Source organism: Poecilia reticulata, chromosome 6 (genome assembly GCF_904066995.2).
Source record: "Poecilia reticulata chromosome 6, P_reticulata-male-v2, whole genome shotgun sequence".
Lineage (NCBI taxonomy): Eukaryota > Metazoa > Chordata > Actinopteri > Cyprinodontiformes > Poeciliidae > Poecilia > Poecilia reticulata.
In genome coordinates this window covers 20,839,476-20,855,100 of record NC_088835.1, presented here as the reverse complement: position 1 = coordinate 20,855,100, position 15,625 = coordinate 20,839,476, and the positions used below count along the sequence as shown (strand labels likewise).

General features: G+C 37.7%; 1 protein-coding gene across 4 annotated transcripts in view; it reads left to right on the top strand.

Annotated features, from left to right (window-relative positions):
- The first annotated feature begins 254 nt into the window (after positions 1-254).
- Positions 255-15,625, top strand: part of sema3d (sema domain, immunoglobulin domain (Ig), short basic domain, secreted, (semaphorin) 3D) — a 37,954-nt gene continuing 22,583 nt past the window's right edge. The window contains exons 1-2 of one of the 4 annotated variants that reach the window (XM_081608149.1): positions 255-1,440; positions 11,768-12,017. In XM_081608149.1, coding sequence (XP_081464275.1) covers positions 11,810-12,017 — 208 coding nt within the window. In that variant the 5' untranslated portion in view covers positions 255-1,440; positions 11,768-11,809. Of the gene's footprint in view, positions 1,441-2,907; positions 3,242-8,984; positions 11,006-11,767; positions 12,018-15,625 lie in introns of those variants that run through there. The other 3 variants (XM_081608151.1, XM_081608148.1, XM_081608150.1) reach the window with 3 other exon arrangements.

Sequence of the window (15,625 nt, the reverse complement as noted above, 5' to 3'; positions counted from 1 at the left end):
TTAGCTCCAACAGTTTCACAGAATGGAAATCACTTTCCAGACTGGTTAGTTGTTGGAAACTTCTGCAGCTTCCCACCTAATCCCGAGTTAACATTGGAAGCATCAACACAATTAGACATTGTGGAAATTACTGTTTGTTTTTTTTTAGATTTTACACTAATGTTTAGTGAAGAACATTAGTGGACAGAAATATAGTATTTCTGTAAATATAGTATTTCTGTCCACATCTCCACATGTGGAGATGTGGACATCTCCACATGTGCAACTCTTAAAATGCGAAGAGTTGCATTTTAAGTTACCATAAACCATATTTTGTACATAGTGCAAAAATTAAAATAAAAACAATTGCAAATAAAAATAAGACAAGTGATTTACAAGTTGTAACCAAAGAAATTATTTTTGTTATGATGTCTCTGTGAAGTTTTTCTCTTTCTGGCTGAACTGATCTCCAGAAAAAAAACAAAAAAAAAAAACTGAAAAACATGGAGTTTGTGGAATATTGTGGCTTCTGAGAAACTTCTTCCACATCCAATACAGAAAAAAAAATCCACTTCATTTGTAAAGAGAAAATCAACAAAAAAACACAACTTAAAGTAAAAAAAATAAATAAATGACTGGTGTCAAAAGTGATGCTAAAAGTTGCATTAATATGCTATCCCTAACCAGCTTCTGGTCCTCCTATTAAATTAAATTGCCATGACATTTTATATCAAATCATCTTAATACTTTTGCTCCTTTTGAAGTATACAGCACCACAAAAATAGTATGATGGGGCTATTTGTGATTCTAAAAACACGTGCAAGGGAATATATTTGTTGCTTTAGATAGGGATCACATTGGCTTGAAAAAACATTCATAAGATTTGAACAATTTCAAATTGTATTTTACTGAGATTTTATGCAACAGACAAACACACATGACAGTGATTTGAAAGGACAGGGGTTTATGCTTTTCAGAGTTCCTTGTAAAGGAAAATCTGTTGCAATTCCATGCCTACGTGGACTAAGCTGAGCTACTTTGCAAAGAAAAAGGGAAAATAAACCCATCTCTAAATGTGGAAAAAACAGGGAGGGTGATACTCTAAGCTGCAAAGTGTTAGTATTTGCATGTATTTATCGCCTTAAAAAAGGATGAATACACGTTCATACATGGTCCCCCAGCATTTAAAGTAACTCCCGGCTGAGTGGGCCGGGATGAAATACACCTAAGCTCCTCTTTACAATTTATGTCATCATTGCTGCTCATCACCAATAGTTTTACTATTGTGCGTGTGTTTTCCTGAGGAAGTGCACACCCTGACATTGAAAACGGTCTCCTCCCAATCGAGTGGGAGGATAGTGTTTTAATAATCTATAACCTATAATCCTCTCGAGAAGCTTGGACGCAGTCACATCTGCCAAAGAACACACCCAAAGATTGGAGCAGCAGTGGGTCATAAAGGTAAGAGAGGGTTACATCTGACTTAACGTGAGTTGGAAACATTCTAACTCTCTTTTCTTGGTTCAAAGATCAAAGCTTTGATCTCATGTGGAAGGATTTCTCTGTATTCTTGGCACTGACCATTCCACAGCTTGCGGTTAAAAAAGAATGGACTCACTCCCGCCTGTGTGTGGAGACATATAAAACAGCCAAGTTCACGTAGGAATCACCTCCTATATCATCTCCACACTTCTGTCTGTAAGTTTTCTGGTCAGCAAAGGCATTCCATCCTGCAGTAAGTTGCTGCCTGAGCTGAATATTATCTGTTCTCAACATTAAGTAAAGCTTCAAGTTTACACAGTCATGGTCTTTGCTTGGATATACATTAGTATATGATTAGACATAAATTAAAACTTTTGAAGCATTCAAAGACTTATCTCCAGGATTGTCATGTATTTTAAAGAAATCTAATTCCATTAGGCTAAAATATCTCAAAAGGCAGAATACCATGTCCTGGTTTAAAGAAAGTCAAGAACAGATAAGGGTAGGGTTACAAAGCTATGACTACTGCTTCTGGATACCAGCAAAGCCACAGTGAGAACCTTTATCCATAAGCTGAGAAAATGTGAATCAGCGGTGAAGTTTCTCAGAGATGAGCTAAAATTACTTCAAGAGTTCATCCATGACTCATGTAGGAGGCCACAAAAGAACATCTACAATGCCTCAGTACACTGACGTCTGAATGATTCAAACAAAAGAACAATTTACAAAATGAAGGTATTGTTGTAACCTAGACAAAGTGTGGACATAATGGGTTAAGAGGTTTTGGTGTGACATGTTTAAAAATGATTGAATATGCTTGGAGTAAAAATAAATCTGCAAAGAAAGGGTTTTAGAATGGAAAAATCTGATTGCCAGTTAATCTAGTGGCAGCTGTTGTACTGGTAGAGATTCCTTACTTTGCTTGTACTTCTGATTGGACCTTTGTTTCTATTCACTAAAACTGAAGGTACCAGGGTCTGTCCAGAAATAATAACCACTGCTGTTTTCTAGTTATTCATTTCATGAATCTCACTGTGCCTCCATTCGTATGTCTCTGCTTTTTCTTATGTTTTATCATGCTGTTTTATCACACACAAAACACACAGCAATAAAAACTTGATTTGAAAGTTTGTTGGCATTTCATCAACTCAATATTAACAAATTATTCAATGTTTATTATTGTAAAACAGCTCTGTGAAATTCTCCTTGTATGACTTTGGCTTTATTGTAAAGTTAAACAAATTTCAAAGGTTTGTCCAGGTCAAGAAAGCAAACCTTTAATAAAGTTTCCAGACTCATTAAAATGCAAGCTGATTACTTGGGAGTTATTTATAATAGTCTATTATTTTCTAAAACGAAAAGAATTATTTTGTTCCCATGTGTTTTTCCTCATATTTAGTTAAGTAAAAAATATCAGCAAATACCTGGCTGGCAGCGGTACAGATGCCGAGGGGCCCCTCCCCTTCAGCGGCAACATAACTGGGAGACTGCCGTCAGTCTTTCCCGGGGCGAGCCGCCGCATAACCTAATAATCCATCCATCTAAAACACACACCAAGCCTCACAGAGGACCGGGAGTTCAAGAGCGCTTGAACAAACACTGAGGGGAGTGGAAATATCTTGGGGACGTGCTCGGTGCACTCTTCTTTCACATGCGAACTTGTGCAAGTGCAACATCCATACTGGTGCTTTATTTTCTTGTGCGTCGGCCAACTTAAAAAGGAAGAGAAGCGCTTCTGCTGCGGCTTTTGTTGCGCACGAGAAGTTGAGCGCGCTTTCAGGTGAGATGGAAACCGCATCAGCATACGACATACCGGGGAATCACTTGAACTGCGTTGTGCGGTTTTGAACATATTCTTTTACTTAAGATTTGCCTATGCATTTGTTAAGTAAATGTTGCTTATCTGTTGTGGAGTTTAATGAGCCGCTGTATGCACGTATTATTTGGCCGTTTTATTGGTATTTAACATTTTGTGTTTATTAGCTAACTTGGATCATTTATTTTAAAACGTCGTTTTAGACTATAGGGAAATGTCTAGTAATCAGTTGTCAACACTATATCATGTTGTTATCCACTAGGCGCAGCCGTCTACATTTTTGACTTACTAAAGGTTTTTAGAAACAAAACTCTTAAACCTTTAAAGAATGTTAAACAAAAAAAAACTTTTGATTTTTTTAAGCGTTAGATTTGAAAAGCAAATCATTTTTTTCAGATTTTTTTTCCTCCAAAACTGAAAAAAAAAAGACCTGTCAACCGTGGCTCATCATCCAGGGTGGGATGACCTGAGGGGGCGCCATAAGTTGTGTTGCAAACAAGTGCCTGATTCTTATTTTGAGGTTCAGTAGGGGTTGAAAGACACCTACTGAACCTTTAATGTATTAATTTACACCACTGGTTGTTGTGGAGATGCAGAGTTAAAGGGCTGCCTCAATTTTTTTGAGAAATTTGGATTGAATTTTATAATTTATTGTTCATTACCCAAGTCCTTAGAATGGTCAAACCTCAGAATAATGAGGTAAAAACCTCAGAAATTATTTATTTCTATCTGTCCATCCCAGCCAGCTAGCTATACTTCTTTTTATAAAGCATAAGCTCTCAAACAATTGAATATATGTGGGGTTTTTTTTATTTCGTAATAGCTTTTATTTGAAAATTCAGTGGTGTGCCAGTATTACCGCAAGTTAAATTGCTTAAGATAATATGTCACCTGCATATCCATTCTAAATTTTAATTTAAGCTGTCCTTAAATGCTCAAATTATTCAGTGACTGTTGTGTTATATAGAGGTATACCTACTGGCACACTGAACTAACACCACCCACCTTTAGTTGAGTACATTAACATACAACAACGAACACGGGTTACTTACCAAATAGAGATGTCTATATTTTATGGGTTCAGTGAGTCACTCCACTCACTGTCCATCTGAATTTGATCCAATTCCTTAGAAGGAGCTTTTTATTGAAGGGAGTGTTTTGAGTACAGTGATAAAAAGCTGATGAAGGAAGGCAGCAAAAGTAAGAACTTACCGCTGTGTGAGTGCTGATTTTGCTGGCTGTGTTTCAGAGTTTTTGGTCAGCGTGACAGAGATTGAGAAGAATTTGTACTTCAAGCCAAATGAATAGAACTGCTAGTTTTACAGTGCTTCTTTGTATCCTACACTCTAGTTACATATTGAGATGTTGCCAGTTGCAAGCTACTGTTACCGTCAGAAGCGAGTCCGATTTAAGAGAATCGCAGAGATTTTAACATTTCTGAAGTTACTGCAGTATAAAATAAGGGAAATGTGTGTAAGGAAAACACACTTTCCTCAACTGCAACCCACAGTTTTTCTTAGGTTTTTATGACATGTCCGGACTGATCCAAAATCTCTATTCAGATGTGATTTTAATGTTAATGTACTGTTTCTGTTATGCTGAGGCCTTTGTTTGGACAGCGATGAAAACAGCTGAAGTACAATGGTTTTCTCAAGCCAACAGGTTTTTTAATTTAATGTGTTATTCAAACATGTTATTGTCACAGTGGGAGCCTGCCTGGCTTTATAAGATTATGGATTCCAGAAATCCTCAGTACCAATAAACAAAGCAACTAAAGGTACCTAATGTTAGTATGAGTCTACAGTAGCGGTTAGGTGCCAATGACTTGCAGGCAGACAACTTGGCTGAGTTTGGCCTCTTCGAAACTCTGCATTCTCCATTTGTAAATTCATTTTCTAAAGGTTTGTGTGAACATGATCCGCGTTGCTTCGCTTGAGAAATACAAACAGACAACAGTGGTACTCTTGAGAGGAGACGGTGCATTGCGTGCATGGGCGTTTCCCTGTACCTCTAGGCAATCAGGGGCCAAGTGAAGGCACTCCTATGTGTCAGTCAACTGTTGTTGTGCCCAAATGCTCCCATCAGCCTGCCTTTAGGATGGTATTAACTAATGCTCACAAAAGTGTCAAAACACACAGACACTTCTGCACATTTAGACCTGATCCCTCAGGTCGTAGCCTATTCAGGATGTGGAGAATTACTTGATTTGTTGTCAACCACCAACAAGCCTATCGTCATGTTTATCAGTTTTGTCAGCTTAGTTACATTGTTCCATCTCTGTTTTTATTAACCCTTGACTTTTTTCCAGTCAGGAGGGTTTTTCTTTTCCCCACTGAAGAGTTGACTCACAGATCAAGTATCAGTTTGAAACCCCCCTAATCTCCCTCCTCCAAATAAAAATACATGAACCCGTTTTTGAATTAGCAGACGCGCGCTGGTTCTGCCCAGTTACAATTTATGTTGTCTGGAGAACTAATTCACAACATTAAGCATAAAGGGAGTCTCTAATAAAAGGGACATATACATCACTGTCAATTTGGGGTGTTTGGTTACCATAGTATGCAGTTTCCTGTGGCATTATATGACAGCTGTTTTGAGATAGCACATTTAGAGATGGACAAAACATGGACAGACAGAGCCTAAGGGCTAGAATTTGATCCATATCGATTCCCTTCAGTAAAGAGTGCTTGCGGCATTGGATTAGTATTCACAAAATTTCAAGAATAATTATATAATTACTATGTGTGGTTGATTATTCTATGTCATTTAATAAATGTGTTTGTATGCCACTAATCTTGGATTACTATTCAAAATGCACTCATATACTTATTGATTGTGGAGAAATGCAGTCCTGAGTCAACAATGCATAGACTTCTATAAGAGAGGCAATCATGTGTAAATTAACCCAACAAAAAAAAAAATAAAATAGGAAGACAAACTTCTGTAGGAGACGCTGCCTTTTCTTCAAATAAATTAAATAATTCCTTTATTCATCCCGGGAGAAATTTCAGATTTCCATACCTCAAATGTTTTGCTCATGCATTTGCAGAGTCCGTAAATTTAATCTAACTGTCTTTTCAGCTTCAAAGCCTGGCTTTGTCATCATCTGCATGATTTAGGAGTTGAATCTTTATATGCAAGTGGATATTATGGCAATATTCTGTATTGAATCATTGGGTCAAAACATAATTTCCCAAGAGAAACACATGCTCAGCAAGGCGGTACTTTGTTGTAGTTAAAACATCAAAAAAGAGTTTGAGTAGACTAAACAGCGTAGAAAGTACCAGAGTTGGGACCAGGTCATTATGTTGAACATCTCAAGCAAAGATAGTCAAGGCAGAGTCAAGTCCCAAGTTTGAAACTTGGAATTTCTTTCAAGTCTTTTTTAAAACAATCTTGTAACTATGATGGAAGTTCAGAAACTGAAAGACTCAAAGTAACACTCCAGGTATGGTTTTGATGAAGGGATAACATTATAACATAACATGAAGCTCCAAAAAGTCAATTTTACCCAATAACGCTCTTTTAAACTATAATTTCTCAGAATAAACCCTCAGTAGAAATACAAGAACAGATCTCCATGTTCAGACTGAGTACACTGGCTGCAGTAAACAGTATATTTATTCTCCATATGATTTACCAACACAGATCTCATCAAATATAATATTCATCCGCTGGCAGAACTAGATATGTATTAATGTTGTGATTGAGGTGCGGGGGGAGAAACTCTCTTCCTTAATATGAAGAAACCACTTTCTGAAACATCCACTTGCAATCTTGAGCAAACAAGCTGCATGTGATTCTTGGATGCACTTGTAGGACTTGGATTTAAAATAGTGTGACAAAAATAGCATACACGTTAAAACCAAACAGTACTATTAAATATAGCCCGGAGAATACTTACTAATAACACAAAATTAGCTAAAGTCAGCTAGCTCATCATGGCAAAAGAAAAGTAATGCCTTTCAAATTCAATTAGTCATTAGTGTAAAAATCCAAGTCAAGTCACCAGTCTGAAAATGTTTTCAAATCAGGTCCACTATTAATGACTCGAGTCTGACTGGACTCCAGGTCATGTGACTAGAGTCCACACTTCTGGAAAGTACTAGCAAGTTGTGATACAAAAGTTGCCAAGGACATGTTATTGTAATATACGTCAATGTGAGCTTTTCTGTTGAGAATCATCTTTTAAATACTGATCACATTATTAATATTTACTTCTTCTCTGCAGACAGTTAATTATCAGGCTACACTTCAACATGACAATTTTCACACAGATTATGTGTGTTGTTAACACTTATTTGACAGAACTGATGTAAGCTCTGTACCCTCAGGATAAATGTTATGAACAAGTTATGGAAACAAACCCCAGAGTGCTATTTTCAGTCATTTCTAGTCCTTCAGTTTGTTATTGGAAGTTAAATAAATGACTACATCTCTGATATAAACTGTTTATTTAAAGTGTGATGAAATAAGCAGTAAGAGCTTATCTGAATGAATTATGGCTTTTACAGCAATCTGTAATTAGAGTGAAAGTCCAGAGATCAATTTTTGGAGCACTGCATGTTACCATTGAATAGTTTCTGGAACTTGCAGGTTACTTTTACAGAATTTCAATGTTACCTTCCAGAAATGAGCAGGTGATTTCCTAGAACTTACAAAAAAACAAACAAAAAAGAAACTGCTAAATGTATAAACAAACTCCTGATTTCTGAGAAAGTACCCAGTTTGTTCTGACTAGTAGTAATTTCCATGAAAATCCCAGGAAAATCCATGTAATTCATGGAAAGTAACCTCAACGTTCAGGAATGTAAAAAATAGTTACTTATCCAAATTATTGTGTGTACCTATTACAGTCATTTGACTTTGTAAATAATTTTTTTTTTCTTTCCTCTTGCATCTGGGTAGTGGCATCTGGTCTGTGACTATTCAGTCACGTTGTAATACCACAAAACAATAGAAATGTAAATAATGGAAGGAGAAGAGAGATGAGCCTTTTCAAGCTGGAAATACAAACTGTTTTGAGTTAGAGTAGGGTTACACTGTACACTGTGTGCTGGCGACAAACTGCTGTTGTTACGCCCTTGAAAATAGGGGAGACAGAATAACATGCAGCAGTATAATGCAAAGATGAGAGTGTGAAAGCCCCCTTGTGGAGGAAGAAGTCATTACCAATCGACCCCAAAATAGGCTTATTAACTGACTGCCATTTCCATGGAAAATTACAAACATTACTACTACAAGAAAAATAACACCTTTCAAAAATGTTTGTACTATATTTACATTATTAGTTTCCTGTCAATTATATGACTTAACATTTACTGTAGACATTTTTACTGCCAATTGTAAAACTGAGGAGGTTGGCTGGACAGTAAAGAGGAAATTCTTCCCTCAGACATGTTTGACTCTCCCTGGTTGCCATTTTTATGTTGAGGCCGCCGAGGCTGTCATTGGCAGCTGCTGAATGTAACTAATAAAGTAACTTGTGATCTAACTAAGTTACAAAGTAACTTTTTCAAGGAGAAATTGGCAATCATAAAGAAAGTTTTTTTTGTTAAAAGTAACTATGCCATCACTGTTGGTAAGTTACAAAAAAGTAACTAGTGTACTGGATAAAAGTTCCAGGAAAGTACTGTGTACTTCCAGAAAGTCTAACATCCAGAAAGTAACCTCCTGCAAAGTATGGATACGTATCACGCAACGTTATCTAGGTTTTATTCTTAATTCCTTTTGTACATATCCGCAAAGCCTGGTGTATTAAGGTATCTTTAATGTACCCATGGAGTAACTGGTATTATAGCCGGCAGAAAAAGCATTCCACAACAATAAATACAGTAAATACAATAAAGACAAGCATCACAGTATAGACATTAAAACATAACTGCTGACAGACACACACAAATATGGTGTGTGTAGCATGGTGGTATAGTCCTACATTTTCCCACTGAGACATGAACTCACACACACTCACAGGGGAGTTACATGCTTGCTTAAATGCGGGGGTTAAAAAAGATGACTGACTATTGCCAAAAAAAATAATTTATGTCTTGAGAGTTAGAAACAATTACCTATGTTGTTCTGCCAGGTCACTGCCTGTGGTCAGAGAATGAAGACAAATAGCTCTGCTAATGCACTCTGTCCTGTGGAGATGGAGGGCCTTGATAATAGCGTATTAAACAGGGCACCTGGGTGTTGCTAAATGCCTCATTAGGGTGAGGGATTGGGGGGTGTCTTTGTGTGAAAGTGCCTGTGGCCAAACCATCTGCTGCTTTCTTGTGTGGCAATTTCTGCCACGGATATTATGTCTTTGACTAAGCTAATTTTAGATGTCGAAGTTTCCTAATTTTCTTCATAAAACGTCCGATTTATTAGATTCTGCCTGTGTTAAATAATCGAAGCTGTGCTTTATGGTCCACGGCTTGTTTGATGTGAACTCAACTAAAAAACATTTATGTTTCATGTAGTATCTCTAAAAGAGACAAATGTCTTGTGTAAGATCAGAAGCCAGCAGTGCTTGGCTGGCAGGATCAAATCTGTCACCATCTCTATCAAGATTGTTTCCCATCACCCCCTGCACAGACTGCCAGCCAAGCTGCCAAAGACAACAGGGACTCAAGTAGTCAGGAAACAGCAGTGTTAGCGTAACCTGCATGGTACAAGCCATCTGTTTTTTTTTTTAAAATATATTTCCCATGTCTCCTTTACTGTTCTCATACTTCTCCATCTTTGTTACTCACAATACTAGATTTTTGTTTGCTTTTGGTGTTCTGTGTTGTTTCATGATTCTTTTCACAAACGATTAACTGTTTTTAACAGATCCCAACGTCACGATTTGTTCTGTTAGGGCATTCTTGCAGAAGTTGGCTACTCAAGCTCTCAAAACAGATCCATTACTCAAATGTTTCTCACTTGGTTAAAATCATATCCCTGTCGTTCTGGAAATACAGTAAAGGGGATAAGCTCTGCCGTCCGCACCATCACCATTGTTCACAAAGTGCAAATGCCACATGGATTGAACCCTTCTTCATCTTTCTCCCTCTATTTGCTCATCCATCACAGGGAGCTCTGTATCTGTATTTCTAACCCTAGAGGTGTGAAGTTGTCTCAATTTGTCATCTTAAGTAAACTGCAGTGTGTTTATCAGGGCCTAATAGTCTTGGGAAACTTGGATCAATGCCACTTTGCCCTGGTGAGCTTAGAGTACATTAAACAGCAAAAACGATCAGAAAAAAAATCCACTCTACGATTAAACTTTAAAGACCAGATGACAAAACAGAAGGGCGAAAGTAAAATAACCCAAAATAAGATCTAGTTTCCCAGCTTTAGGTTTTCTTCCTTTTGATCATGGACTGAATATATGTGTTTTCATTATATAGCTCATCATAAATTATTCAAAAGGTGCTGCATACATAAAAAAAAAAAAAACAACAACATTGTCCTTGAGAGCAACTGTGTCTTTTATTGGTTCCCTGTGCAGTCCGTCCATCTGGAAGAAGCATGTTGCCTTTCAGATGTGTAGGTTACATTTGCATCCAATCTATTAATTTAGCTTGACATTGTTTACAGCCTTGTTTGACAGGTTGATGTGTGCAATCTGCGGTGGGTGTGGACGGAAAGTAATGAGGGCTGATAAAAGGTCAAAGGAGGAGGCTTTCTTGTGATCTACTGATTAATTTCTTCATCCGTTGTCTGCTTAATTGGAAGCTGTATGGCTGTAGCTGTAAGGAGGTGAGTCCTAGTAAAACTTGTGATACTGAGATGGGACTCTTATGATGGGGTAAAGGGTTACCATGGCTCTGATATGTCTAACAGTCAGAAAACATTAGATTAGGTGATTAGGTCGTTTTATAGTTCTACACTGAAGTCCAGGAAGTGTTAAAAGACTTAGTCTTTTAAAAAAGTATTTTTTCTAACCCACCAAATTGGTTCATAACTTGTTACCTAAAGTTTGACTCTAGCTTTCAGCCAAAAAAAAGTTAGTATCCCTTGAATTTTCTTACTACTGGTTTCTCAGAGTGTAAATAAAGTGATATATGTAATGTTTCTCCCTCAAGTTTCTTTAATTGGCTACAAAGTCCTCAACAAGTCACACCTAGTCTTTTACTTGGTGTAAATAAAGTTGCTACTGGGTCGTCAGGCAGTAATGAATCTGTAAGCCATGGACAGAACAAGTAAAGAAATAAATAAGATATCTGTGTGAACAGGAAATGGAGAGAGAAGCTGAAACGGGAATGGCCTGTGGCAAGATAGCAGAGTGTAGCTGTTTGGTTGGTGTGACCTTTGTTTTGAGCAAACGCAGTAAAAGAACACAAAAGGAAAACTATTGACATACAACAGCTGATGTAGGATGAGCAAAGGAAGGGGAGATGCTTGATGGGCTCCATGGTGAAACAGCTGAATGGTAACAACAGATATACATCTTTTGTGAAGTTAGATGACACTGCACGTTGCTCCACCCTGTTGACTCTTTCCACTGGTCTCTCCCTTCAGATCTGAGAAGAGTGAAAACAGAACAAGGCTGCTGCACGCATCATGGCAACAGGAGACTCTGGAAGTAAGAGGAAGAATAAAGCTTGGACTCTGTTTTGCTTGCCTGTCTGTAATTATGGCAGAGAAGGACGAAGGACTTTTGTTTCGTTCCATCCACTGGTTCTGTTTGTGGGGCTGATTTTGTTGGCCAGCCTTCCTTTTGGAGCGAGCATCAAACAGAGTGTCCCCAGAGTCAAACTCAGCTACAGAGGTAGGACGTTAAATATTGTTCATATGTCTGTTGATTTTACTGTCATTGCATATTTTTTTAATGTCTTACCTAAATATGTGTTTCATCCAGGTAAAAACAATGTAAAATTAAACTAAGTTAATCATCTCTGAATTGGCTTGTAATATAATAGTCTTTTCAACTTTTCATAAACATTTTTTTAACTCTGTGAGCAATGGTTAAAAAAAAAAAAGACAAAAAATGAACCATATAGAGAGCATTGATGCAAAGTATCACATTTAAGCCTGACAACCTGTCATGAATCCACTTTTGCCACTTTAATGTGTGCTCACTTTTGTTGTAAATAATTTGGGGCTCAAGGTGTTACAGTTTAGATTTGTGTGGCGTTGTAGTTCAACCAATTCTTTACTAATAAGTTATCACTTTTATAAATATTGATTAAGTTATGTTTCCAACACATTCATGTAGCTATAAAAATGGCTTAAAAGGCTAGAAGGAAGACAGTCTCACATTCTGGAAGCTACTACTAAGGTGACTGCTTGCCTGAAAGATGAACTGACATTTGAAATCTCCCTGTGAAAGCCTAGAAATGGTTGATTTGTGGTGAAAAGGCATAGCAAATGTCTATCCCTGCTTGAGTTATTGTGAAGATGCTCATGACGAATGGATTGAGCATAATTGAGAAGGGGCGCTCTCACATCTGAGGATGTTAAAATATACATATTCCTGGAAAAATTCTACTTATATTTCGCCTGGAGCCTCAGTCATGGGGACACACTTCCAAGCACTCCAGAGTTCAAGATGTTAAACCTGAATGGCCTCATCCAGTGAAACATGTAACAGTTGATTATAGTTGCAATGCCAAAATGTTTTTTCTTTTTGAAACAAAATACTATTGCTACAGTTTTTAAATCTATATTTTAGTTATCTGCTACGTTGATGGTTCTGTTGATTAAGAAACAGTCATTCAATCTGCTCTCTAATATAATCTCTCTCACAATATCTGTCAACTCTGTTCATGCATTTAACCTTAAATTAGGTCAGTTTACTTTATGTCACTCAGGAAAAGCAAAAAAGGGATTGCACTCTTAAAACCCACTCTAAACTCCAGTGCAATCTTTACTTCAAAGTCCTCATCTGTCATTCAATGTGCGAGCTACAAAAAAAAACCTACACAAATGAACTTCAGTCTTGCTCCATAAAACTGAATCCCCACTGTGACCTAAAAGTAAACTCACCCTGACTTCAACCTGAAGGCCCTCTTTAAGTTAAGGCTTCCAATGTGGCTGGGAAGAGACACACACGTGTGTTTTTTTTAGGAGTCCAACATAAATACATTCAAGAAGCTGCAGGAATAATGACTGCAATGGACATGGTTTATTTAGTAATAGGGGCAAGCATTTAAATCTGCTCTTTGTCTTATTTTATGTTTCTTTTAGAGGTAGTTAATAAATTATTACATTTTAATTGAGATATTTTATCTTTTTATTTTCTCCTTAGCTTTGTGAATATGACTGACTTCAGAGTTTATTCATGCATCTGACTATTAAGAGGCTTCTTGTAGCATGAGGAAAATTTGCAGTGAAGTGCCCATGTTTGGCTTTCTTGGCCAGCATACCCGAGGCTTTAATAAATCCATCAAAAGCAAATCCTTACCTCAGCACTCATAGCATGCACATGCCATCATCATCTCTTCAGTTCGTGCTGGTAAAATGCAACACCGACCAGCAGTGATCACTCATCACACACCATGTCACATCATCCCCCACCAGCCTCAATGAGTGAAGGGTGAAACGATCAAAGTGAAATCATCCCTGTTTGAGTGAGCATCTTCAAAACAAGAACCTTCAACTGCTTGAACGCTACCCGGAAAGTCCCATACTGACAGACAGGTTTCAGCTAGAGTCTTAGTTAAGCTGCCCTGGCTCTCTTTTAATGCAAAGGGAAATCATCTAAACACGATGTCAGTGGCTCTAACTGTTTTGTCTGCTGCATTAATCTTAAAATGGAATTTCCCAAAACCTTTAACTACCAACCCCCCCCCCAAAAAAACAAACAAATGAATATCTAATTTTTATAATAAATATTTGTTTTTATTGGCATAATAAAATGGCCTTTTTTAAGTCAGGTTTTTTGGCTCTAGTGGCCTTTATTTGAAAGTAGTTTGACAGGAAGGAGGGTAATGAGAGAAGGGGAAGACATGCGGCAAATGTCACCAGGCTGGGAATCGAGCCTGCGACCACCGGCATGAGGAGTAGGGCCTCCATACATGGGTTGTGCTTTGCCCCTGCACCACCACAGCACCCTGTAAGTCAGGTTTTGACATTGATGTTGTTGTCATCCACTGGGGTGGACAAGGTTTCCGTCTGTATTGACAATCCATAAAGTATTGATAATCCATAAAGTAGTGAATGCAAGAGATACCACAAATTAGCTCATGAACCAGTTCTAATCAGTCTGCTGGAAGATGAAGGCCTGAGCCATGAGCCATTTGTAACAGACTGTTGGGTGGCGTTCGCTGCTTTGTTCAACTTAATGAGAAGAACAGTGAGGACATAGCTTTTATTTATAGCTTAGCTATAATCAGATGTTAATCATCGGATTATTGCCAAAAACGAGCCAAACATATGCCGGCATCTTCATTGCAATCATTGTTGTCATTGTGACTGCAGAGGAAGGGTTGTGTTAATTACTGTTAGATATGAGTTTAAAAGAATCAGTTGAAATAAATGGAAAAATCACAGTAATGGTAACCCGCATAATTCTCCATACCAGTCTTTGACCTTTGGCCATTGAACTTATTAAGCATATCTATATCACAGCTTCACTAAATGCCAGTTGGGGAGCCCAACAAAAGTTTATCAGGTTGCTGAAGACTAGGTGTGAAGTACAACACTGATGAGCAACTGCCACACACACACTGTTTCAATAGACTTATGGTGTTGTGTGTTTACAGAACAGATTACTGCTAACCAGAGGCTACAGGGTCTAATCTCTCTTTGAGGTTTAGACTACATGGGGCATGAGGTGTGTAGGAGAGAGAGATATGACTATGTGGGGGGTTTTGTCCCGGTGAGGCCTGTGTATATGAGGAAGGCATAAGGCAGCTTGGTGTGGAGGGTTCCCAGAAGTTCAAATATTGAAGGTTGCTAACCTCTCCAATCCTTCACACCAAGAGTGTAATCACAATGTCAATCTTTTCAGCGTGACTCCCACAGGACGCCCCTGCTCTGAAGTGTTTACTCAAGGCATGTTGCTATACTGGCGCACTGAAAAGAGCTTGGTGATGGAAAAGATTTCCTCAGATCAGGAAGATCAAAGACTCAGTGCAGAGACCAACATGTAGCTGTGCTCACCTCCCAGAAATCCCTCTGTAAAATGAGCCACAGACAATGGGAACCCAAGATGAATTGTGAAAGCAAAATGCAGTTGAAGAGAGATAGTTAAATAAATTGTCATTGTTGAACACTAAACCATGCTAAATATTTGCTGTTTTGAGTTTGTCAGTATTTCCAAAATTATTTCTATTTTCTGAATGCCAGAATATTCAGAAACATGTTTAGATGCATATTAATAAAATATCTGTTTTAGAGATTTTTTATTACTTTCCATGTAATAAGACAATTAGG